This window comes from Glycine soja, chromosome 1 (genome assembly GCF_004193775.1).
Source record: "Glycine soja cultivar W05 chromosome 1, ASM419377v2, whole genome shotgun sequence".
Taxonomy (NCBI): domain Eukaryota; kingdom Viridiplantae; phylum Streptophyta; class Magnoliopsida; order Fabales; family Fabaceae; genus Glycine; species Glycine soja.
In genome coordinates, this window is record NC_041002.1 from 8,806,846 (window position 1) to 8,833,768 (window position 26,923).

The window sequence follows — 26,923 nt, forward strand, 5'->3', positions numbered from 1 at the left end:
TGGAACTTCCACATCAATTTCTTCTACTTACCACGTAAGGAGGGACTAAATTAACATTAAAGAGACTAAAATGACATAATTTAGGTGATAATCTTTTTCTCCAAAATGTTAAAACCCTAACTTCTCTTTGCAGAATCTTCCGTCTCAACCTTAGACCAAAGTCTGGTATTGGTTCTATTCTACCTATTTCAGTTGCACCAACATCAATGTCTTCATCAACCCACGAAAAGAACAAAATACCCATGTTCAATCTTGCACAAAAAACACCATTAACATTACTTACTTGTGGTAATGGACAAGCATAAAAGAGTCTCCCATTATTCCTTGTCGTCCTTCCTGTTTGAATGGTAACTCTTCTACGACAATAGCAAAGACGGTTTGACGTGACATTCCCCTTTGTGCTTGAATTAGCAGACATGGTAGACCACAAAATAATAGAAGAAGAACTACAAAGATGGAGAAAGATGAATAGGAGAAGAATAAGAATTGGATAAGAGTATGAGTAGGAGGAAAAATAGAATGAAAGCATGAATGTTAAAGTAGTCGTTAAGGTTTTAACATTTTGGGGAAAAAGATGATCACCTAAATTATGTCATTTTAACGTGACAAGTAGAAGAAACTGATATAGAAATTTCACGTATGCGTTCAGGTGGCATGTTAACGTGCCACATCACACATTTATTAACGGTGTTAAGAGATTACTAATGACAGAGACTAACGTGACAATCGGAATGTAATGTCAATGATCATTTTAATATTTTTTAAATCTCAGGAACCAAATTGACAGCATCTCCAAAAGTGACGAACTAATTTGATACTTTACTCATTTTATAATTGTAGTTTCAAGGTGCATTGAAAATTGCTATATACACCATACCTTAATCTTCTTCTGAGTAAATTTGATGTCTCATTAGTTGGAGCTATTGTTTCTTGATCATTGTTGTAAGTAGTTCTTATTGACCATTATTGAAAGTAACTATTGTATCTTGCTAGCTGTTTGAAGTACTCATTATTTACTAACCCGGATGTTCTGTCAAAAGAATAAAAAACTATCACGGGTGTATTGAAAATCTGTTAGAAACTAAATTCTATTGATAGCTTGTTTGGGGTATTTATAAAGTTCAAGCAGTAAGTAATTATTTGAGTTGTTTATGATTACAATTATTATTTGAGTGTTAGGATATATTAATTCCTATTAATAAGAAAATGAAAACCGGTGTGAATATATATATAAAAAAACTTGAATAAATTAATTAATAAGGTTCATTTATCTTAGAGGACGTTTTTTTTAAAGAATGAAAAATACAGAAGATCAAAGAAAAGAAAAAGGATGCGAAATAAAGGAGATGAGTTTTTTTAGTACTCGTTCCTGGCCAATTTCTAACCTTTCATAGGTCTAATAAATTGCTCATCAACTTTTTTGCCTAAACTACGGTCATTATAGTCATCAAATTAAAGTTGCCGTGAAAAAATAACGTCAAAGTTATTGTTAGTTTTCTTTATTTTTATAAGATAATGATTAAAATATAATAGAATCTTAAAAAGTATATAATTTCTATTAACTTATAATTGTTCAAATTCCTTTTTTAATTCACCTATTTATGTCTTTTCCAAAATCATTTTTATTAAATTTCGATGCCAATTCAGTAATTTGTTTTTTACTAACGTTTTAGCCTAATCAGATTTAATGAATTTAATGATATTAAAAATAATAATGAATTTGATATCATAATTAAAAATATATTGTAGAAATATGTAATTCAATTATTTTATAATGATTTTATAACAGATGTAATAAAATCAACTCCTAATAAACCAATTCAGTAATTTTTTAATAAAATTTAAAATTTTTAAATCAATACTACATTAGTGTATTAACGTCTCATATATGATTTAAATTTTTTTAATTATTAATGTATAGTTATAAATTATTTTAGAATTAATTACATTTGTTATAAAATCATTTTAAAATAATTTAGCTACATACTAATAAAATATATTTTTAATAATAAAATAAATTCATTATCATTTTTAATATCATTAATTAAAAAAAATTAATATAATAAAATTCATTAAATCTGATTAGGCAAAGACGTTAGTAAACAAAAATTTATTCTGCATTTCTTTTTTGTTTTGAAAGACGTTGGTAAATTAGCGTCTCATAGGATTTAAAATTTAATCGTTATTTATAAATTATAAGTTGAGAATTAATTACATTTGTTATAAAATCATTTTAAAATAATTTAATTACATATTTATAAAATATATTTTTAATTATAAAATCATATTCATTATTATTTTTAATATCATTAATTAAATACAAATTTAATATAATTAAATTCATTAAATCTGATTAGGTAAAGACGTTAGTAAAAAACAAATTTATTGTGCATTTTTTTTGTTCTGAAAGACGTTGGTGAATTATCGTCTCATATGATTTAAAATTTAATAGTTATTTATAAATTACTGTAAATTTGATTATTTTTTTATAAAATGATTTAAAATATCATTTAATTACATATAGATAATTATAAATATATATTGTGATATACTTTTTATGAATAATAGAATAATTATTTTAAAAAAAATATGAATTTGGTCAATTTAATCTTTCATTTATTCAGATATGATGAAATTCCAATCTAACATCTTACAATTATGGAAGCCTCATTTACATATAGATAAATAGATAGATAGAAAAAAAATACAATGATTCTAAAACGTTCAAGCACTGTTGAAAAATTAATAAAACAAATCTAATGATTTTAAAATGTTTAAACATTTTTTTACAATTCTTTTTGCATTGAATCAAATCAATTATTATTCACAAATTAATAAAAAATCTAATAATTATAAAATGGTCAAGCATTTTTTTACAAAAAAATTGTTAGTAAAATTAATGATTATTATTAAATTAGAATTTTGATCCAACAATTAATAAAATTTTAAACTTCCTTTACTTATAGTATATGGATAATTTTATGTATAAATTATTAAAAATAAAATAAACTAAAATTAACACAACAGTTTGTAGTTATCTATGAAAAAAATAAAAAAGGAAAGTCAAAGTATGAGTTCAAACTTTGTTAAATTAGTATCCAATGACAAAGATAAGAATATGGTGTCAACTTCAAATCCGTTCACACCTCAAATTCAAATATCCGTCACTTAAATCAAGTGTTGCTACAGTAAAAAGATCTTTTCTGCTTTTCTTTAGCATCACTCAATATTTTATTATTTTCCTAAACTGCACGTTTTCTCTACCTAGCTATTCGAGCCAGAAGTATCTTTTCACTGATGTGACTTATGTTTAAGGATGGGAACAGGTGATGCTAGGTTTTGAAAGTTTAGTTTACCATAAATTTTGGAAGCGTCAACATTACTTATAATTTATCAAAGACTTTTATTTTGACTCGACTTGACTTCTTTAAAAATTTAGTCGGACTTGATAGCCTTTTTTACATTAAATTTTTAATATTCTTTGTTCTGAAATAGGCACGTAATAGTAAAGTTAGAGGAAAATGAAACGTTAACAGAAATAGGAAACCCAATAAAAATGATGAAAAATATAAAATGGCACAAGACTCACACCAATTATAATTAAAATCTTACTTGATTATAGGAATAAAAGTTATAGAACATTAATGTGTAATCAAAATCTGATAGTTTTAAAAAAAATTAATTATATGCAAAAAAATAATATAAGTAATATATATATATAGGCCGATTTATCAGGCTTATAGGCTTTTTAATAAGCTTAAGCCTGATCTATTTAATTTAATAGACTTTTAAAAAAGTCTGAGGCTAATCTTTTAATTAAATAGACCAATTTAAGTCTATGTAGGTAAGATCGTAGACCCCAGTAGACCAGTCTAACCTATTCTCACCCACTTATGTTGTCCTTTTTGTTAATTGTTACTGTGCTGAATAGAGAACTTTTCACCATTTCATGAGCTCTCCCGCTCTCAAATATTTCATCATGTTCAAAACATTAATGACTCCCGCTCTCAAATATTTCATCAGGTTCAAAACATTAATGACGGCTTTTACGGTGTTACTAATAATTAAGAGGATTTTGGTAGTGCTAATTTTTTAATTAATTAAATTATATGTCATATTTTTATTAATTATTTTTTTGTTTTTTCAAATTATTTAATTATTATTTCTTTAAAAATTTTAAAATTATAACTTTTTTAAATTAGAAAATCTGATCAAAGATAATTTTAGAAATATAAATCCTATTTTTTAATTACTTTCAATACATTTTATAAAAAATATTTTGGGGTTTAAGGTTTAAAAATTTCTTGTTATTTTTTCTTTAAGTATATGTTTTATAAAAAGTGTTAAAAGCAATTAAAAAATTTTCAGGGTTTAAATTTCTAAAATTATCTTTAATCATATAATTTATTTAAAAAATTATAATTAAGGACTAATTTTGAAAAATAAAAAAAATAATTGTTAAGAACATATAATTTGATTGATTAAAAAAATTAACATAAACTCTCTATTCATATATTTTCTAGGTCATAAGAAAATATAATAAATAGATAAAAAGAAATAATAACTTTATAAAATTAATCTTATATAATCACTAATTTATTTTTAGATTTTATTATTCATCATTAATATAAATAAAAAATATATAATTAATATCCCATTATAAAAAAACTAAAATCACAAAAATAAATATATTTTTCTCTCACACACAGTAATTATAACCACACGTTGAAGGAATAAAACAAAACCCAGAAAGGTTGTGTGTAAAGAATCAATCACTTTGATCTCTATATAAAGAGAGTAGTAGGGTTAGTTGATTATTGCAGGACTGAAGAAGTGAGGGCAAGAACTTTGCAGCATACCAGCATGAGCATGAAGCTCTTCCAGCTCTTCTCCCTACTCCCATTCTTCCTCTACTTCTACACAATAGAAGCAGCCGTTGGCCCATTGCAACTGACACACCCACTGGACCCCTTAACTCAGCAAGAAATCACCCTCGTCAAAACCATAGTCCTAAAAAAGTACCCCAAGCCAGCCAACCGCGTCTTCTTCCACTACGTCGGCCTCGACGATCCTGACAAGGCCGCCGTCCTCAAATGGCTCTCCTCCGGCGCCCGGACGCCGCGCAACGCCTTTTCCATCGCCCTCATCAATGGCCAAATCCACGAGCTCACCGTCAACCTTCTCTCCCCGCGAAACGTTGTCTTGGACAAAATCCACACAGGGAACGGGTTCCCCACCTTAACGGAGGAGGAACAAACCGAAGCCCTAGAGCTTCTTCCCAAGTACGGTCCCTTTCTTGAGTCCTTGAAGAAGAGGGGCTTCAACGTGTCGCAGGTGGCTTGCACCACCTTCTCCGTTGGGTGGTTTGGGGAGACCAAGAGCACAAGGACTGTGAAAATGGAGTGCTTTTTGCAGGATGGGAGCCCCAACATCTACGTGAGGCCAATCAGTGGGATAACCATTGTCGCTGATCTTGAAACAATGAAGATTGTTGAGTACCATGATGAGCTTATTACGACTGTTCCTAAGGCGGAGAACACCGAATACCGGGCTTCGCATTTGAAGCCTCCCTTCGGTCCCAAGCTTCATTCTTGGTCCTCCCGTCAACCGGATGGACCAGGCTACACTCTCGATGGACACAGTATCAGGTATAGTTCATAGCTTATTCGTAATGTAAAAAAAATTTACATTATCAATTAATGGATGTAAATGTTTATAACCTCTTCAGTAATATAATTTAAGTCATTTGAATTTTATTGATGAATAATTTATAAATATTTTTATTAGCATTCTTTTGAGTCTTATTATCTCAGTTAACTTTTCGGCCGACATATTTAATTCACCTATTTTTTTTTCTTTTTTTTATTATAAAAAAACGCCTAAAATTCCTCTAAATAGATTAATAGAATAAAATGAGTAATTTAAGTAGTTCATAAAAAAAATCAATAACTGATATTCCAACTCATCAAAACATGAAACAAGTGAAATTAAACTGCGGAAAAGTGAAACCCGGTACTTTTTAAAAACATAAAAAGAATTCATAAACTCTCCCCTTTCGGTGGAAGGGCAAGCTTATGATATCTCCTTTGATTAACGAGATCCCGCAATTAATATGATTTTATCTGGTCTTTCTTGTTAAAGCTGAGTTGTTAGAAGCATAAATTAATTAATTATTTTTTTGTTAAATTTTTTTTCCAGGTAATAAGTTGCAGTTTTGCTATATAGTTGAACTATAAACTTAAATTAGCTTTAGTTAATTCAATATTTATAACTTAAAGATAGAACAATTCATTTAGCGACTATGAAGGCTCAAATTAAAAATTATTCAAAGGAATTTCGTATTAGGTTATAAGTTATTAACTTTCACATTCTTATTGTTCATTCATACTTGTTATTAATGGTTCGTGTTGTTCAGCTGGGCCAATTGGAAGTTCCACATAGGTTTTGATGAACGAGCTGGTGCGGTAATTTCAACTGCATCAATTTACGACCCTGAGCTGCATAAATCACGTTCAGTACTATACAGAGGGTACATTTCTGAACTATTCGTGCCATATCAAGACCCAACTGAGGAATGGTACTACAAGACTTTCTTTGATGCTGGTGAATTTGCATTCGGTAAATCTATGGTTTCTTTGGTGCCTTTGGAAGATTGTCCACCACACGCACAGTTCCTAGATGCATATTTTGCTGCAACTGATGGTAGCCCACAACACTTGGAGAATGCAATTTGTGTGTTTGAACAATACGGTGGTATCAGTTGGCGTCACACTGAAACAGGCCTTGATGAGATAGTAAGTATAAGTTGCCTTTTCTTTGGTAATTCTTGTCTGGTTTCACAATGGAAAATACAAGGATGGCTTTTTCACTTTTCAGAATTTTATAGTTTGGTAATATTAGGTTGAACCTAGAATGATTGAAGTTATGAAAAACATTAATTTATGTTTGAGAATAATACTTTAAAGCAAGTATATAAAATAGTGTCATCAAATTATAAATTATTATGGATGATGAAGTTGTTGATTTTTACTATAGTTATTTTTAGAATTTGATTCAAATACATTGTCAATGTAAATGTTTTTTTATAAATTTTATAATAATTATTTTTTAAATTAATGTTTATGGTAATTTTTAACATATAATAAATTTTAATTAGTTGATAGTATAATTTTTTTTACATTGAAAGTACATGAAAATTATGCTATTAATGTATAAAAACTAAACTCAAACTTAAATGTATTTTATAAGTTTTAGGCTGAGTCAATTTTTCCCAACAAAAATAGCTAAAATTCTCTTTTTTGCCAAAATTAAATATTTGTACAGAAAACTCACTTTTATTTACTGAAAAAATTCGTTAAATACAATTTCACCATTATGAGTATTTTTTCATCAATGCAAAATATGTTGCTGAGCTAAATCGTCAAATGCAAAATATGTTGCTGAGCTAAATCGTCAAATGCAAAATTAATTACTCGACTATTTGTAGCTACGTTTAACATTAACAATTTGTCCCTTTTTCACGTGTTTGTTCAATTTTTTTTTAAAAAAATTTATGTGATATTTTAATTTATTATTGTCAAAATTGAAACTAAACATGCATGGCTTTTTTCAGTTTACAGAAGTCAGAACAGATGTGAGTCTAATTGTTAGATCAATTGTTACCGTCGGCAACTACGACAATATAGTAGATTGGGAGTTCAAGACAAGTGGTTCAATCAAGCCCTCGGTATGTTCTGTTTCGTTATGCTGTGTGCCACTTTAATGATAAACGTGTAGTGTAAGGGATAAATATTATCAAACTCTGAAATTAATTAAAAGGAACTAGCTTAGTGTTAATTTTTACCCTAACTAACTTTGCACGTGCTAAATTATGTTTTTGTATAATTAGTTTATATATAACAAAAGTAAGTATTAGTTATAATTCAGATATTAATATATTTTATGAAAACAAGTACTGATTTAGATGTAAATTGAATATATGGTAATAAAAGTAGTAATATATAGTACTTTTTTTTGTTTTTCTGTAAGTAATATATAGTATACTATCTATAGCGTGAGCACGTGTTACTCTATTCATGTACTCTTACTCGAGATGGATGTTCCCAAAATAATAGAATTGGTTATTGTACTTAAAAAAAATATAACAGTAGTAATATAAAATAAGAAAAGCTCTGTAATAACAAAAGCAGTATAAAATGGTGCGAAAAAGATGGATAGAATGGACAAAAAAATAGCTGGCTAGCTAGGTTTTGAAATGACCAAAAGCTGGCAAGGTAATTTAGTAAGATAAGAATGATGACAGTAGAATCTTAATGATTAATGTGAATCATAACTTTAATAATTTATAAACGTGTGAGTTAGTATAAGTAACTGACAACCCATTATCTGAACATGTTGTACAATAATTAAAAAAAATAATAGATGAATTATTTTTTATTTTAAATATTTTATTTATTTTTTAATTATATCATAAATCTTATCTTATTTATATATATTTTTTGTTTCTTTCTCTATATATTGAATAGAAGATAGGATGTCTATGAAACATTTTCTTAATTAAAATTTTGACTCAATTTTCTACATGTTCCCACAGATATCACTATCAGGCATTTTGGAAGTTAAGCCAGTGGACATTACTCACACAGACCAAATAAAGGAAGACCAACATGGCACATTGGTCTCAGCAAACAGCATTGGTGTTTACCATGACCATTTCTACATATTCCATCTTGATTTTGACATTGATGGTGTGGAAAATTCCTTTGTGAAGACCAGTCTCAAGACTCTACAAGTCACAGACAACAGTTCCAAGAGAAAGAGCTATTGGACAACTAGTAATGAAGTTGTTAAGACTGAATCTGATGCAAAGACAAAACTAGGGTTCAGTCCAGCTGAGATAGTAATTGTGAACCCTAATAAGAAGACTTCCACTGGAAATGAAGTAGGGTACCGTTTGGTTTCAAATGCAGCGGTTCATCCTCTTCTCACAGATGATGATTACCCTCAAACACGTGGTGCTTTCACCAGTTACAATGTTTGGGTTACACCTTACAACAAGACTGAGAAATGGGCTGGTGGACTTTATGTTGATCAGAGCCGTGGAGATGATACTTTGGCTGTTTGGACTAAGCAGTAAGATACTTAACTTTGGCACCAAATTAATGTGTTTCACTTTATGCTAAATCAATTGAAAGACTAACTAACCTATTAAAATTAAAAGAGTTTAATGGTTATACACCCTAGTCTAATCATTATTCGCTGAATTTTTAAAATAATTATCAACAAATTTAATATACATGGTGGGTACAAATTGGTTGGATGATGACGTAAATTTTTTTATATTGATTGTATAATTATTTTTTTTCAAATTAAAAAAAAACATGAGAGAAAGTGGTATTTTTAGAAGAATAAAGATTCTTTAATTGGATATAACTATAATTAGTTATAGTTCTTTTGTTCTGCCGCTTTAGTTGTGGACACCGGTTTCTAGTTCTTAATTAATTTATAACCTCATGAACCTTTATTATGATAGGTGTGAGTGGGTGAATATTAACCTATCTCCACTAAAGATAGGAGTTAAGTAGTGTTTATAAAATTTGGACAATCTTTACTATATATAAATTGATTTTGAGGAATTGATTTAGGCTTCAAGTTTAAATTTTAATATGTTTTCATTTTAAGTTTTAATCCTTTTTCTTATTCTTGAAAACTGTAAGTTTTACCTAGTCTCTGTGTATGCATTAAAATTAAGTTTGGTGGTAATAAACTTCCACAAAAATCTGTTGAGAAACTAAAACTTATAATTCTTTTGTACAAGACTATCACTTAACCAAATAAATGATTTAACCATTTTAATCTAATTGAGAAGAAAACGAAGGGAACAAGTAGTGATTTCAGTCCTTAATTTAGTTTCGTGGGTATATGAGCTAAAGCTTTCTTGATGTTGTATGATTAACACTTGTTTTGAAATTGTAAAAATTGCAGGAATAGGGGGATTGAGAACAAGGATATTGTGATGTGGTACGTGGTGGGAATCCACCATGTTCCGTGCCAGGAAGATTTTCCAATAATGCCCTTGTTGAGCACCGGATTTGAATTGAGGCCAACTAATTTCTTTGAGAGAAATCCAGTCCTTAAGACCCTTTCTCCTGGCATTGTTAAATTTCCAGGTTGTGAGAAACCCTAGATTTGCTTTTGAGCTTTGTCACTTTAAGTACAATATTGTTGATCGATAGATCCGGAGAAACATTATCTTTTTACTAATATCGGTCATATGTGCTAAGGTGAGAAAATAATAATTTTGAATAATGATTCCTCTATATCATTGTATTTTTTTCTTATCCTTTCCCTACCGTTCTAATAATTTTAGTGTATGATTATTTTTTCGTTAAGAGATCCCACCAACTATTGTTGAATAAAAAATTTTAAATTTTTACTTTTTACAAAACATATATAAAAATGTGTGCTCGTTCAATTTAATATTCAACCAAATACATCCTTTAAGTTAATTGTGCATGGATTAGCAGAAATAATGTTTTTAAGTATCATACGAGAGAAATTTAAACAATATTTTAAAGAAAACTACCGATAGTTTTAACGACGAAAATGTTTTAATATTAATAATAAAAAAGTACTAACACATCAATTATGTTCATTGTTCAGAACTGTACTTGATGCTTTGCAGCGACCCAGGTTCCACTCTGGATGGGTAAAGTCGTTTGTCTAGTTTTAGTACGTCTGGATAAAACACAATGATTAATTTATCTAGTAATAAAGTTACGGTGATATTATAAAAAAATAGAAATGATTATTTATTATTTTATCTTCATCATAAAAATAATAATTAATTATTTCTCACCCTAAAATTAATTCAAACACATTGTTTGTATCTTTAAAAACTTACTTGTGTGATGCAAATTCGGCAAATTTCCTCAGATGGGGTGTTTTTACAAAGTATTTCTCCAAATGGGGTCGTTTTCAAAAATTTTACGTGGGGGGTTGTTTTTTTACGTAAACTGCATGGGCTCTTTAGCAAACCGCCATTGTCAATGGCGAGTTTGCTGTGCGAAAGCCACGTGGCCTGGAAACCGTCAGTGGTGATGGAGATTTGGTAGCAGGTGCAAGTTGCCAGTTCCTCTAGCGAGTCTGGTCACAGGTAAGTAAACCGCCAGTTTGACTGGCGGTTTTGCTTTTGCAGGTTTCCAGTTTCACTTTTCAGAGGGAGGCACGTGGTTGCAGCTTTTTCAGAAGGAACGTTTTTCAAGTAAGGGAGTTGTAACTCCCACCAGCGAGTTAGGGCACAAGAATTAGCCACTTCTGGTGGCGATTTAGGGCCTATATATACCCTAAATTCATCTCAACGTTGCTGCGTGCTCAAATTTCAGTTTTTAAAATTGTGATTGTTTAGGAATTGCGCTTATTTGCTTCTTCAACGTTGCTGTGTACTCAAATTTAAGGGCTTTATATACGCGAAATTCATCTCAACGTTGCTGTGTACTGAGATTTCAGTTTTTAAAATTGTGAGTGTTTAGGAATTCCGTATAAAATTTTGTATTTGCTTGTTTAGTTTTAAATATTTGAATGAGGCTATAATTTGTGTTATAATTTTTTTTTTCAAAACTATGAGTGTTTAGGGATTTATCTGCATAAGGTTTGATATTTGAGGCTTAAAGATAAATCCTTTGTTTGAAATTTGGAGATGCCCTTGTTTGATTTTGCGCTCAACTTCACACAGTTACTATTCATGTTTGCATTATTTTAAAATTTTCATAATAAATTCATTTATTGTGTTATTCACAAGGAGGAAAAAAAAACAATAATACTTACCATACAACAAATTTTAGTATCATTAATATAGATTATGTTTGACTAGAATAAAAACGTGCATTATGAAATTATGTTAAATTTAAACATACTACTTTATTTATAGGTTACTAAAGTTTTTTTAATAAAATAAATATGAAAACATGATCAATGTAAATTATTTATATTATTAGTTAAAAAATAATACGTTCCTTTTTTGGAAGTAAAAATGACATGTTCTTATATATATACAAAAAATTATAATTGATAATACGTTCCTTTTTTTGAAGTCAAAATAATATGTTCCATTTTCGAAATTAATAATTTGTGTTATAATTTTATGTAAGTAATTATTTATAGCAGTTTGAATGTATAGTTTTTATTAATTTTATAATTAAATTAGATTTATATTTTATTTTGTAGTTTCCAGTAAAATAATTTATATGATATTTTTTATTAAATAATCTTTAATTAGAAGTAGATTTTTGCTTTAAAGAAATTTTTTTTAAGTAATTTTTTTTATTTCTTAGTTTGCAGTAAAATAATTTGTATCATAATTTTTTTATAGTAATTTTTAATTAAAACTAGATTTCAGCTTTCAAGTAATTTTTTTTAAGTAATTTTTTTTATTTCTTAGTTTCCAGTAAAATAATTTGTATTTGTATTATAATTTTTGTAAAGTAATTTTTAATTAAAACTAGATTTCAGCTTTCAAGTTATTTTTTTAAGTAATTTTTTTTATTTCTTAGTTTCCGGTAAAATAATTTGTATGATAATGTTTTTGAAGTAATTTTTAACTAAAAGTAAATTTCAGCTTTCAAGTAATTTTTTTAAGTAACTTTTTTTATTTCTTAGTTTCCAGTAAAATAATTTGTATGATAATTTTTTTTAAGTAATTTTTAATTAAAAGTAGATTTCAGCTTTAAAGTAATTTTTTTGAAGAATTTTTTTTTATTTCTTAGTTTGCAGTAAAATAATTTGTATCATAATTTTTTTTAAGTAATTTTTAATTAAAACTAGATTTCAGCTTTCAAGTAATTTTTTTTATTTGTTAGTTTGCAGTAAAATAATTTGTATTATAATTTTTTAAGTAATTTTTAATTAAAACTAGATTTCAGCTTTCAAGTAATTTTTTAAGTAATTTTTCTTTATTTCTTAGTTTGCAGTAAAATATATAGTATTATAATTTTTTTTATTTCTTACATTTTACTATTTTGAATTTATTATGAATAATTAATTAAAATATTGTTTTTGTAGGTACACGATGAATTCGGTTATAACAGTGTTGTATTTCAATGGAAGGGTATATGAAGATAATGATGATGTAATATTTGAAGACAGTAAAAAAGTGATTCAGATTAAACGTGGAATTAGTTTCAATGCTTTGTAGAAAAAAATTAGAGACAAGGTAAAGTTAGAAAATAATGAAATTATTTCTGCTATTAGTTGTAGATTTTTAGTGTCAGGAAAATATATTGCCTTGCAAATTTGCGATGACGAAGACGTTGAAACGATGCTGGAAAGTTTTAAACAACAACAAGAAATGTCAGTTCTAGAATTGTACATAGAAAATGATGTGGCTGGTGGTTCAATGTTTCATTCTGCAAATTCCCTTACATCATGTGGAAATTATGTATCTAATGATGACACACAACCGCCAACAAATATGAGCAATTTAAATCTTGACGAAGATGATGATCATGATGATGATGATTATCTTGTGTCTAACTCATACGTTGAAGAGTCGTTAGACGAAGATGACAGTGTTGACGGTATATCAGATACAGACAATGAAGTCCCCGAGATGATTCCACCAGTAAGAATTGTTCACCCAGCAGAAGGTATGATTTCCTCTTAAAAAATACTTCACTCAATACATTTATTATTTCACGACAATTGTATTTAATGCCAAATAAGTATGATTTGAATTTTTTTTTGGACTATAAGGTGTACAAGGAATTCAGAATCCATTTTGGAATGATGCTTTGCATTATAATAATATCAACTGGAGTCATCCTGATGAGGAGGACATTTGTGGTTTGGAGATGCCATCCACTTTTAATGTTGGCCAAGAATTATATGTTGGCATGGAATTTAATAGTAAAGATGCGGTCAAGAATGCGGTCAAACAATATGTTATGAGGGTGCATCAAAGTTTCAAAGTGGTTGAAAGCAAATGGGACAAATATGTGGCTTGTTGCTTGAATAGAAATGCAGATTGTCCTTGCCCTTTCTACATAAGGGCAATTCTATCTAAAAAGACTGATTCATGGAAAGTCACTCAATGGGGTGGACCACACCCATGTCTCAATATGACCATGACCCAAGATAACGAGAAACTTGATTCAGATTTAATTGCCACTTGTGTAGTAGGTACGTATTTTATGTTCATATTATGTTATTGTTTAGCCTTAATTGTCATTTAAATTTGTTATTCTATTGACAGGCATGATCAGAGAAGATCCATCGATAAAAATTTCATTGATTCAAGAGAGGATTAACAGTCAATTTGCGTACAAGGTGTCGTACAAAAAAGCTTGGTTGGCGAAACAGAAAGCCATTGTTATTGAATATGGCGATTGGGATGAGTCATATGCGAAACTTTTGTCGTGGCTAACACACATGCAAAATCATTCTCCTGGATCGTATTTTCAAATACTACATGACGATTTTATCGTTGGAAATACGGTTAGTCGCGAACACCGCCAATTTCATAGAGTTTTCTGGACTTTTGGCCAATGTAAAGAGGCTTTCAAGTACTGTAAGCCAATCATACAAGTTGACGGCACACATTTGTACGGCAAATATCGTGGGACCCTCTTAATGGCCACATCACAAGATGGAAATGGGGGTGTCCTTTCTCTAGCATTCGCCGTGGTCGAAGGTGAGACGTTGACAGCGTGGTCATGGGTTTTGGCACACTTGCGTGAACATGTCACAGATAAAAATGGTATTTGTCTGATATCTGATCAACACGCGAGTATAAAGTCCGTTGTCGCTAACGAAACACTTGGCTGGCAACCTCCCCACGGTTACCATGTCTACTGCGTGCGACACATAGCAAGCAACTTCAATCGAAAATTCAATAATGCCAAACAAAAAGAAATGTTGAAGAAATTGGGTAAGATTTCATATTTGATGGTCACATTTATTTTACTTTCATTTATACTTAAAATTGTTATTCATAACTAATTTTATGCAGCCTACACTCCTTGCAAGCACATTTTTGATCAAAATTTAGAAAAATTTCGTGAACTGAGTCCAGCCATAGCAACATGGATTGATCGCATCTCAAAGGAAAAATGGACGATGGCTTACGATAGAGAAGGACGTCGATATGGCCACATGACAACGAACCTCTCAGAATGTATCAATAAGGTTTTAAAGGATTGTCGCAACATTCCCATAACAGCATTGGTGAAATCAACGTACAGTAGGTGTCAAAAGTACTTTGTTGAGCGTGGCCGCCAAGCCCAAAGACAGTTAAATGAAGGCCAAGTATATTGTTCAAAGTTTGTTAAAGAACTGAGGAAAAATCAAGAACAAGCTTGTACGCACATCGTTCGCGTGTATGATATCCACTCCACAAGGTTTGAAGTAGAGGAGAGCTTCAACCCTATAACACAACGTGGCAGACAAAAGTGGGTAGTAAACTTGAATGGTCGTCATTGTCAATGCGGAAGGTATTCTGCGCTTCACTATCCATGTTCACACATTATTGCTGCTTGTGGTTACGTGAGCATGAACTACTACCAATATATAGATTTTGTTTATACAAACGAGCACATCTTAAAAGCTTACTCCGCACAATGGTGGCCTCTTGGGAATGAAGCGGCTATTCCTCCTTCTAATGACGCATGGACACTTATCCCTGACCCAACTACAATTCGTGCGAAAGGTCGGCCAAAATCAACAAGGATAAGAAATGAGATGGATTGGGTTGAACCATCTGAGCACCGAACAAAATGCAGTAGATGTGGAGCCGAAGGGCATAACAGGCGTCGTTGTCCAATACAATCTGAGCGTGGGAGTTGTTCAAATCCTTGATTTATGTATGTTAGTCGAGTGACTTGTATTTGTTTCCGTTCTGTTCAATGTATTGAATTTTTGGGGTTCAATGAATTCAGTAGTTAAAAACATTTTGCCTTTTGTACATGACTTATTTGTGGGGTTCAATGAATTCGTTAGTTAAAACCATAAGCATAAACCCTAAAGCTAAACCACTAATTTTGACCCTCAACCACTAAACCTAAACCCTAACCACTAACCATAAACCCTAACCCCTAACCCTTAACCTCAACCACTACCCCTAAACCCTAAACCCTCCCCCTCAACCACTACACCTAAACCCTAACCCATCCCCCTAAAACCTAATCTCTAACCCTAAACCCAAACCCCTACCCATAAACCCTAACCTCTAACCCTAAACCCTTATTTTTTATTACTTCCATTACTTATTTTGATTTATCTACTTTAATTTTTCTTTATGATTTTATTTATTATTCTAGTTTGATGCGCGACATAAAAATAGTCATTATGATTACTTAACCATAACCCTAACCCTAACTCATATCCCTAACCATAACTCATAAACCCTAAGTCATAAAAGTAACTCAAAAATCCTAAACATATCTCATAACCCTAACCCTAACTCATAAAACTAACCCATAACCCCTAAACCCCACTCATAAACCCTAAGTCCTAAAACTAACCCATAACCCCTAAACCTAACTCACAAACCCTAAGTAGTAAAACTAACTTATAAACCCTAAACATATCACATAACCCTAACCCTACCTCATAAAACTAACCCATAACCCCTAAACCACACTCATAAACCCTAAGTCCTAAAACTAACCCATAACCCCTAAACCTAACTCACAAACCCTAAGTAGTAAAACTAACTCATAAACCCTAAACATATCACATAACCCTAACCCTACCTCATAAAACTAACCATAACCCCTAAACCCCACTCATAAACCCTAAGTCTTAAAACTAACCCATAACCCCTAAACCTAACTCACAAACACTAAGTAGTAAAACTAACTCATAAACCCTAAACATATCACATAACCCTAACCCTACCTCATAAAACTAACCCATAACCCCTAAACCCCACTCATAAACCCTAAGTTCTAAAACTAACCCATAACCCCTAAACCTAACTCACAAACCCTAAGTAGTAAAACTAACTCATAAACCCTAAACATATCACATAACCCTAACCCTACCTCATAAAACTAACCCATAACCCCTAAACATAACTCATAAACCCTAAGTACTAAAACTAACTCATAAACCCTAAACATATCACATAACCCTAACCCTACCTCATAAAACTAACCCATAACCCCTAAACCCCACTCATAAACCCTAAGTCCTAAAACTAACTCATAAACCCTACCTATAACCCTAACCCATAACCTAAGTCATAAACCTTGACTAATAAACCCTAACCCTAACTCATAACCCTAACATAACTCATAAACCCTAAGTCCTAAACTAACTAATAAACACTAACCCTAACCCTACCTCATAAACCCTCAACCCTAACTCATAACACTAAACCCTAAGTCCTAAACTAACTAATAAACCCTAACCCTAAACCATAACCCTAACACCAACTCATAAAACTAAACCCTAAGTCCTAAAACTAACTCATAAACCCTAACCCTAACTCATAAACCCTAAGTTATAAACTTACTACTAAACCCTAAACCTACCTCATAAACCCTAAACCCTAACTCACACCAATAAACCCTAAGTCCTAAACTAACTAATAAACCCTACCCCTAAACCATAACCCTAACACCAACTCATAACACTAAACCCTAAGTCCTAAAACTAACTCATAAACCCTAACCCTAACTCATAACACTAAACCCTAAGTCCTAAACTAACTCATAAACCCTAACACCAACTCACAACACTAAAGCCTAACTCATAAAACTAACTAATAAACCCTAAACCTAACTCATAACCCTAAACCCTAAGTCCTAAGACTAACTCATAACCCTAACACTAACTCATAACACTAAACCCGAAGTCCTAAGACTAACTCATAACCCTAACACTAACTCATAACCCTAAACCCTAAGTCCTAAGACTAACTCATAACCCTAACCAATAACTCATAAACCCTAACCCTAACTCATAACTCCTAAACCGTAAACCTACTTTAATTTTTCATTTAGAAGTTGAAAATGGTGTTTGTCGTTAGTCAGTACCATTACTTATTTTCATTTGTCTACTTTAATTTTTCTTTACGACTTTATTTATTATTCTAGTTTGATGCGCAACATAAAAATAGTCATTATGGTGTCCGCGATGGTGATTCCATAACAAATAGTCATTCAAAATGAAATTCCATAACACATTCCATAACAAGTACTATGAGATACCATAAATTAAGTCTGAAATTCAAATTACAAAGATACAACACAAATTTTAAATAGAGACATAAAAATCAGTCATTATGGTGTCCGTGATGGCGTGAGCCTGTGCCACATGGTCGATCCCACCTTTGGGCTTCACGATCAGGATTTCTTCTTGCCCACTGTCGCCGCCCTTGTTGCTCAGCCTCAGCAGAAAACTCGTGACGCAAATCAACACCTAATAAATCACCCATATCAGGTATTGCCCCGGGTACATTCCATTGCGGAGCTAATGGGGCATTAGGTGTTGCCATTGGGGCATCATGTTGCTGCGAAGGGGTCATGGTCGGCCATGAAAAATGAGGGTGTGTTTCCGCAACACCACCATACGAATGCTCGCTTGCAGACATATCAGTATCATGACCTTCGAAAGAATACTGATACATCTGCGAAGGATACTGAGAAAATGTTGGTGGCGTGTAGTACATTCCATGGCCACACTGCTCCATTTGTTGGGAAAAATCTTCCGCTTGAACAATCTCCCTTCGTCTGTCAAAACCTCGAGTTTCCATACTGGACGGAAGCATGTCAAACTGTTGTGGCGGAAAGCGACACTCTGATGCTGGACCATGTGCCACAGGCTTTGTGATCCTCTCTTGCTCTTCGGATAAAATCGTCAGCTTCTCCACATAAGGCACGAGATCATCCACTGTCCATGTGTTACGCCCTTGTGGTGACACCATATACTGCAAAGTCTCCGCAACTTCACCCTGCAATTATTAGGGTCAACAAATTAATGTCGATGCTTTAAAAAAAATTGAAGTTAAATATTTAAAAAGAAATAAATACCAATGTAGCTGTCTTTGCATTGTTTTGGTCGACAAACATCTTTGTTTTTCGCCTATATCAGACCATGTAATCCGAGTTAAAACTCAATAGGCCCTCCTGTCGAGGATAAACGTCGACCCTAAACTCAGCTCGATTATGCCACTGACTGATAAATGGGGCCAACAGCTGGAACCAATTTTCATCCATTTTGCCTTTCAGCGTTAGCCCATGGATATTTTGTGGTTGCGAAGGAGGTCCCGAAATAGGTTATTGCATTTCAAATTGTCGCAACACTCTATCGGGTTGGTGCCACTCTACAACATGGAAACAAATGAGTGGCATCACTGCGCACCACGCCACACTACCAACCAAACAAATGGGAGGCAACATTGACAAAACAGTTGCTGTGTAAGGCTCCCACAGAAAATGCATACAATAAGACAATTGTTAGTTTTGACTTAAACATGACATTTTATTTATTATTTAACGAATACATAATGATCTTCTTACCTCATGTCGTTTCATGATATCCAATTTGCGACGGAAAACTATTAGATCATCATTGCCAATATGTTGGTTTTCACGTCGCAGCCACCTACAAAAAAAATATGAAATAATTACTGGCGACGCGTTACATTATTGATTATTTTCAAATGATTTTTTTTTTTTAAAACAACTAACTTGTGCCCCAGTGGTTTATTTTCTAGTACATGAGGAGTCCTCTTTGGGGCCAAAGTCGTGCAGCGTTCCCATGCCCACATTTGGATTAAGATGCACATACCTCCGATTGATTTAATTTTGTAATCGATGGCGCTGCACATCTCTCTATATAAATAAGCAAGCACGGCAGGTCCCCATGCATACGTGCGGCACTGTTCAAAGTCCCGTAAAAATTGAAGGTACCTTAGGGAAACTTTACTGTTGCTTTTATCAACAAATAGAACACCTCCTATGAATCTGAGGATCCATGCACGGGTAAATCTTTGTAGATATTCTACGTTACCGTCATGGATATTTATTTCTAAGAAATGGTGAGCCAGCCAACTTAATTTTACCACACTGCCTTGTAGTTCACCCTCCTGTGGTCTGACGCCCAACAATTCTTCACACAATTCGCCCCAATCAAGATTAGTCTGACCAATTAATGGTGCCCCATCAACAAGCAGACCTAATAATACAGAGACGTCTTGAAGAATAATCGTACACTCTCCGCATCTCATGTGAAATGTATGGGTCTCGGGCCTCCATCTTTCAATTAAGGCAGTAATTAATGACGAATTTATTTTGAGGTAGCTCATCTTCATTATCCAGTAAAAGCCAGATTGTCGAAGCAGAGGAATAATTTCCTCTGGTATCTCTTCTTGACCTTGATAAATGGGGATAGCTCGTCGAATATGCAATTTTCTGTCTGGTTCCCCATTCCAAACATGTTCTGAAACATGTTTGGGTTGCATCCATAAAACGTCTCCTTTTATTGGACCAGACTTAATTTGTATGCCTGATGAAGACGACGACGAAGATGCCATCGATACTGTAAAAAAAAATATAATAAAAAAATTGACAACAAAAATTTAACATAAAAAAAAATATTTGACTTACAACAAATTAATTAAAATGTCACTAAATAACAAAATACATAAATTTGAACAACAAAATACTATACAAAATTAAAAATCTTTAAACTAAATAATATTAACATTCTAACAAAATTATAAATTAAATTACATAAAAAAATAAAATACTATACAAATAAAAAAATTAAAAATTTAAATACATACATAAATTTAAATAAATTACCAATTTATTTTCCGATTAATAAAATTAAAATTAAATTACATATATTACACAAATAAATTAAAATAAATTCAAAAATTACTGTGGAAACAAAAATTTAAACAATATATATATATATATATATATATATATATTATATAATATATATATATATATATATATATATATATATATATATATATATAATAAAAAATGTATCATATTGTCGCAACCTACCCTTCGGCGGGAGGGCGACGCGAGACTCGCGGGATGCGTGTTCCACGAAAGGAATACGCGCGGAGTCGCCACCAACGTTTATTCGAGGAAAACGTCGGAAAAACCGGAAAAGACGCGATCTACGAACTTTTAAGTTGAAAGGTTCGGGAGTTGTATTTACGCACGGGGAAGGTATTAGCACCCCGCACGCCCGTCCCAAGGGACGGCAGCCTTTAATCGAATGTGCAAACATGACTTTGATTTTTATGTTCCCTTTTATGTTCTTATATCCTTTATACCCTTTTTATATTTTTTTCTTTTTTTGTGGTCGACAAGGGTGTTTCCCTTTGCTCCTACGTATTCCTCAATTTGGGATGAGAAAATCAGACCTACGTAGTTCTTTTTTATCAAGTGATTCTTTTTTACTTTAAGAGGTGATCATTTTAAGGCGTTGGACCTTAAAAATGATCCATTTTACTTAGTGAGGAAATGAAATGACAAACTTCAAAAGCCTATTTTTTATGGACGAGCTTGACTAGGCGAATTGATTTTAGCCTTTAGTGTCACTTTAGTTATTAATCAATTCGATTAAGAATGAGAAATCCCAAAGAGAAAATGTCCACTTGATTTTCCGCTTTATTTTACTAAAAGATGTCTTTTTTGATTATTATATTATTTTTTACCTCTTTTTGATTTCCAACGTGGTTACGGCACGACCGAACGGTCGGAATTTATTTTAACCGAAGTTAATGGATAATACAATTCAAACGTTCGGTGGAAATTTATTTTATTTTTAAGTTAAGCGAGAAATGACTTAAGTAAAATGGCTTAAGCACGTCAACAGGGGGTATAAAAAGTAAACAAAACGAGAATAAAAATGCACGAAACACAATGTGGACCACTACGGGTACATAGAATGAATCGAAAAGCTTGGTTCGAGGTACTTACCCGTTGAAGATCGAAGAACGATGAAGAACGAATGAAGAACGTCGAAGAACGGTTGAAACCTTTGCGAAATTCTTCACGGAAAACGTTACGGAAACGTTTCGGAAGCGCCTCGGCTTAGATTTTCTTCACGGAAACAATTTTTCCAAGCAAATTCGAAAGAGAGAGAAGTGCCAAAGGGGCTGAACCCCTTTCTTCTTCACTTCCTCCCCTATTTATAGCAAAATAGGGGAGGTGGTTGCCGCCCAGCTCGCCCAGGCGAGCTCAGCTCGCCCAGGCGAGCAGGGTTGCTTCCTCCAGAAGCAACCGCCTTCTGGAGGAATATTCCAGAGGGCCCAAGTGGGCCTGGGTGCTATTTGCACCCCCATTTTTACTAAGTACACCCCCCTCTGCTGTTTTTTGGTGATTCTTTTTTCGTAAAGTTACGGAAACTTACGAATTTCGTAACGATACTTGTTTTCTTTCCGTAATGTTACGGAACCTTGCGGATTACATAATCATCCCCTTTTTGACTTACGGAATGTTACGGAACCTCACTTAATTATGCAACGATGCTTCCATTTGATTTCCGGTGTGTCACGGAAACTTACGGATTGTGCATCAATATTTTTTTGGTTTTTCGGCATGTCCTGGAATTTCACAAATTGCCTAATGATGGGTGCCAAGCACCTCACGAGGACCAAAGAATGGTCGCACGTCATCGAGCAAAGGTCCCCGGACGAAATTAGGGTATGACAGTTGCCCCTCTTTACTTGTCTTTTATTGGAGATAAAAGGAAAGTAAAGATAAGACACTAATTTCGTTCCTCTCGATTTGACGAGAGTCGCAGGTGACCATAAAATCTCCACATGCAAATGACTTGTTGTTCCCAAAATTTCACAAATTGCCTAATGATGGGTGCCAAGCACCTCTCAAGGACCAAAGAATGGTCACTTGTCATCAAGCAAAGGTCCCCGAAAATCAGTGTATGACACTAATTTCGTTCCTCTCGGTTGACGAGAGTCGCGGGTGACCATGACTTGTCGCTCCTAGAATTTCACAAATTGCCTAATGATGGATGCCAAGCACCTCACAAGGACCAAAGAATGGTCGCATGTCATCAAGCAAAGGTCCCCGAAAATCAGTGTATGACACTAATTTCGCTCTTCTCGGTTGACGAGAGTCGCGGGCGATCATGAAATTTCCGCATGTAAAAGACTTGTTGTTCCCGGAGGAACAAAAGGTGCAGAAGACTATGTCAGCCTCTGCATGCTATCAAGCGTTCTGTCTTACAGATAGCAAAAGAATGTTTATACGGATAACCACTCGGGTATTTCCGCGTATCATCGGGCCCGCCGCCTCTGGATGATACAAGGGTGCAGAATGACCAAACTTGGTCTCTGCTTGTCATCGGGCCTGCCGCCTCTGGATGACAAAAGGGTGCGAATAACCGTAAGGTATCTCCGCGTATCATCGGGCCCGCCGCCTCTGGATGATACAAGGGTGCAGAATGACCAAACTTGGTCTCTGCTTGTCATCGGGCCCGCCGCCTCTGGATGACAAAAGGGTGCGAATAACCATAAGGTATCTCCGCGTATCATCGGGCCCGCCGCCTCTGGATGATACAAGGGTGCAGAATGACCAGACTTGGTCTCTGCTTGTCATCGGGCCCGCCGCCTCTGGATGACAAAAGGGTGCGAATAACCGTAAGGTATCTCCGCGTATCATCGGGCCCGCCGCCTCTGGATGATACAAGGGTGCAGAATGACCAAACTTGGTCTCTGCTTGTCATCGGGCCCGCCGCCTCTGGATGACAAAAGGGTGCGAATAACCATAAGGTATCTCCGCGTATCATCGGGCCCGCCGCCTCTGGATGATACAAGGGTGCAGAATGACCAGACTTGGTCTCTGCTTGTCATCGGGCCCGCCGCCTCTGGATGACAAAAGGGTGCGAATAACCATAAGGTATCTCCGCGTATCATCGGGCCCGCCGCCTCTGGATGATACAAGGGTGCAGAATGACCAAACTTGGTCTCTGCTTGTCATCGGGCCCGCCGCCTCTGGATGACAAAAGGGTGCGAATAACCATAAGGTATCTCCGCGTATCATCGGGCCCGCCGCCTCTGGATGATACAAGGGTGCAGAATGACCAAACTTGGTCTCTGCTTGTCATCGGGCCCGCCGCCTCTGGATGACAAAAGGGTGCGAATAACCGTAAGGTATCTCCGCGTATCATCGGGCCCGCCGCCTCTGGATGATACAAGGGTGCAGAATGACCAAACTTGGTCTCTGCTTGTCATCGGGCCCGCCGCCTCTGGATGACAAAAGGGTGCGAATAACCATAAGGTATCTCCGCGTATCATCGGGCCCGCCGCCTCTGGATGATACAAGGGTGCAGAATGACCAAACTTGGTCTCTGCTTGTCATCGGGCCCGCCGCCTCTGGATGACAAAAGGGTGCGAATAACCGTAAGGTATCTCCGCGTATCATCGGGCCCGCCGCCTCTGGATGATACAAGGGTGCAGAATGACCAAACTTGGTCTCTGCTTGTCATCGGGCCCGCCGCCTCTGGATGACAAAAGGGTGCGAATAACCATAAGGTATCTCCGCGTATCATCGGGCCCGCCGCCTCTGGATGATACAAGGGTGCAGAATGACCAAACTTGGTCTCTGCTTGTCATCGGGCCCGCCGCCTCTGGATGACAAAAGGGTGCACGTCACATGACCTCAGGGTCAGTATGACAAAGATTATGGGGCGGCCGACAAAAGCAAAGCTCTTGCTCCTACGTATCCTCCAATGAGGAACTCAGACCTACGTAGTTCTGGATAACTTGTGAGACTTGAAAAGTCTCCATCGGAAAATGATGACATCTCCGGAAAGGGCGCAGATGACCATATTGGTCTCTGCTCGTCAATCACACTTGGGGTCACTGAATGACGAGGTGCGGATAACCGTAAGGTGTCTCCGCGGGCTACCAGCTCTTGAGTCATGACAACAAAAGGCGGTATGGTCGACAAAAGCGAGGCTCTTGCTCCTACGTATCCTCCAATGAGGAACTCAGACCTACGTAGTTCTGGATAACTTGTGAGACTTGAAAAAGTCTCGGTGTTTTCTCCACTAAAATGCAAACATGCTTTAGCAAAGAGACAAATATTCCAACTGATTTAGAGCAGCATATGCTTTTTTGAGTGAAAAACAATGCGTCTACCGGGGAAGGAGAGTCTGCTGATGAAATCCCCCATAACCATAAATGAGATTTTGGATGTTAGCATTTCGTTTCTAAATGACCATTTAGAGGAAACACTGGGTTCGACAAAAATAGAAGAAATCCACTCAAAGTGTATCAATCTCGCACAGGTAAGTGTTTCATCCTAATTCCGAACCATAGATATGTCATGACTTGACTTTGCAAATTATTTCCTATCAAATCAAAAATTACATGCGTGATCATGGATCAATAGGGCTTCCCTTGGGAATGGGTTCTTTTGGTGGTTTCTTCTTTCAGCTTTTGTGTGTTTTTGGCTTTTGATTTTCCTGGCTTTTTCTTTTCTGTTTTTTTTGTTTAGTGCAGGGCGAGAAAAAAAGGTCGCTTAGCGCACGGGATTTTGGTTGGTAATTAAAGGGAGAAGACCATTTTAGGTCGTGGATTCCTTTCCTTCTTTTTGTTCATTTGGTGACAATTCTGTATTGTTCAGATATTGTCCGGTCCAAAGACCTCTCTGCACATTTCTTCTGTTTTCTTTCGATCCTTGATCAGGAGCTTTCTTCCCTTCTTTTCTTTTTTTTTCTTTCTCCCATTCTTTGATTGGGAATTTCCTTTCTTTTCTTTTTGCTTGCTCCCACTCTTTGATTGGGAATTTCCTTTCTTTTCTTTTTGCTTTCTCCCACTCTTTGATTGGGAATTTTCCTTCTCTTCCTTTTTGCTTCCGAGGGTAAGGATTATGGTGAGTCAGGATTTTGGCTCAAGGTTTGTAGAATGGCTAGACATGATACATGTCGGGGTTTGGTTTGGCTCAAGGATAAAAAGGGATGCCCCACATTATTTCCATGACACAAATGCAAAAATGATGATTTGGAAACTTTATGCAAAACTGGTCATGCATGCATCTATGCGGACATTCAAGTGTCAAATTTTTATGGTCATGTGATGCTAGGGCTCAGGATTCATTTCCTCTATTTTAAATCAACCCAATGTTTCCAAAATATGTTCTTTTATCAATTTGTGCATTCATCCGAGTCCATTTCGGGCGTCCGGGAAAATCTTCACAGCATTCACCCTTCAGGTGTAGACACATTTTCCAAAAATTGGTCATGATCAATGAATTTTTTCAAAGAAAAGTTGGAAATCGTCTCTTTTCAAAAGCATGTCGTTTTTTAGCTAGACAACTTATTTTTTTCTTTTTTCTACCTTTTTCCTTACTTGCCCTTTTTTCCCCTATTTACTCTCTTTTCTTTTCTATTTCATTTTCTTTCCTTTTCTATTTTCATTTTTATCATGATTTTTTGTTTATTTCACATATATACTTTTGGACGATGTTCCTAAACGAAGAACTCTACACGGTTCCAGAATTTCAAACATCATTGATAGTAGTGATATATAAATACTAACGCAACAATCTAAACAAAAATGTATGCGCTGTACAAATGACAATCGAAACAACAAAAACAAACGTTAGTCTCTCAAGTCAAAACAATAACATAGAATAAAAATGACAAAAGAAATACGAAAGAAAACATGAATCTGGGGATCTCCCAGTCACGTATCTCCACTCCCTCCCAAGAAGACACCGAGCACATGTACGGACCCATGACTGTCTGTACCAGATGAGCCTTAGCATGCAGAGCCAGGGCTTCGCTTCTTTTTCATGCCCTACTCCAGACCAGTTCAGGGCAGAGGTAGCATGGCCCGGAGATTGGCCCGAGGCCCAAGCAGGAGAGGCACCCAGAAGCTCCCGGCGATGGAGAAGAAGCCCACGAGGATGAGGATGGCCGATTTGCTTGA

The 26,923-nt window shown here is 34.3% G+C and overlaps 1 protein-coding gene across 1 annotated transcript; it reads left to right on the top strand.

The window, feature by feature from the left end:
• Positions 1-4,775: 4,775 nt before the first annotated feature.
• LOC114412254 (primary amine oxidase-like) lies at positions 4,776-10,319 on the top strand. The gene is made up of 5 exons (XM_028376076.1): positions 4,776-5,648; positions 6,416-6,794; positions 7,613-7,726; positions 8,594-9,132; positions 9,985-10,319. The coding sequence occupies exons 1-5, from the start codon at positions 4,864-4,866 to the stop codon at positions 10,184-10,186; spliced, it is 2,019 nt and encodes a 672-aa protein (XP_028231877.1). The 5' UTR covers positions 4,776-4,863; the 3' UTR covers positions 10,187-10,319.
• Positions 10,320-26,923: the final 16,604 nt, after the last annotated feature.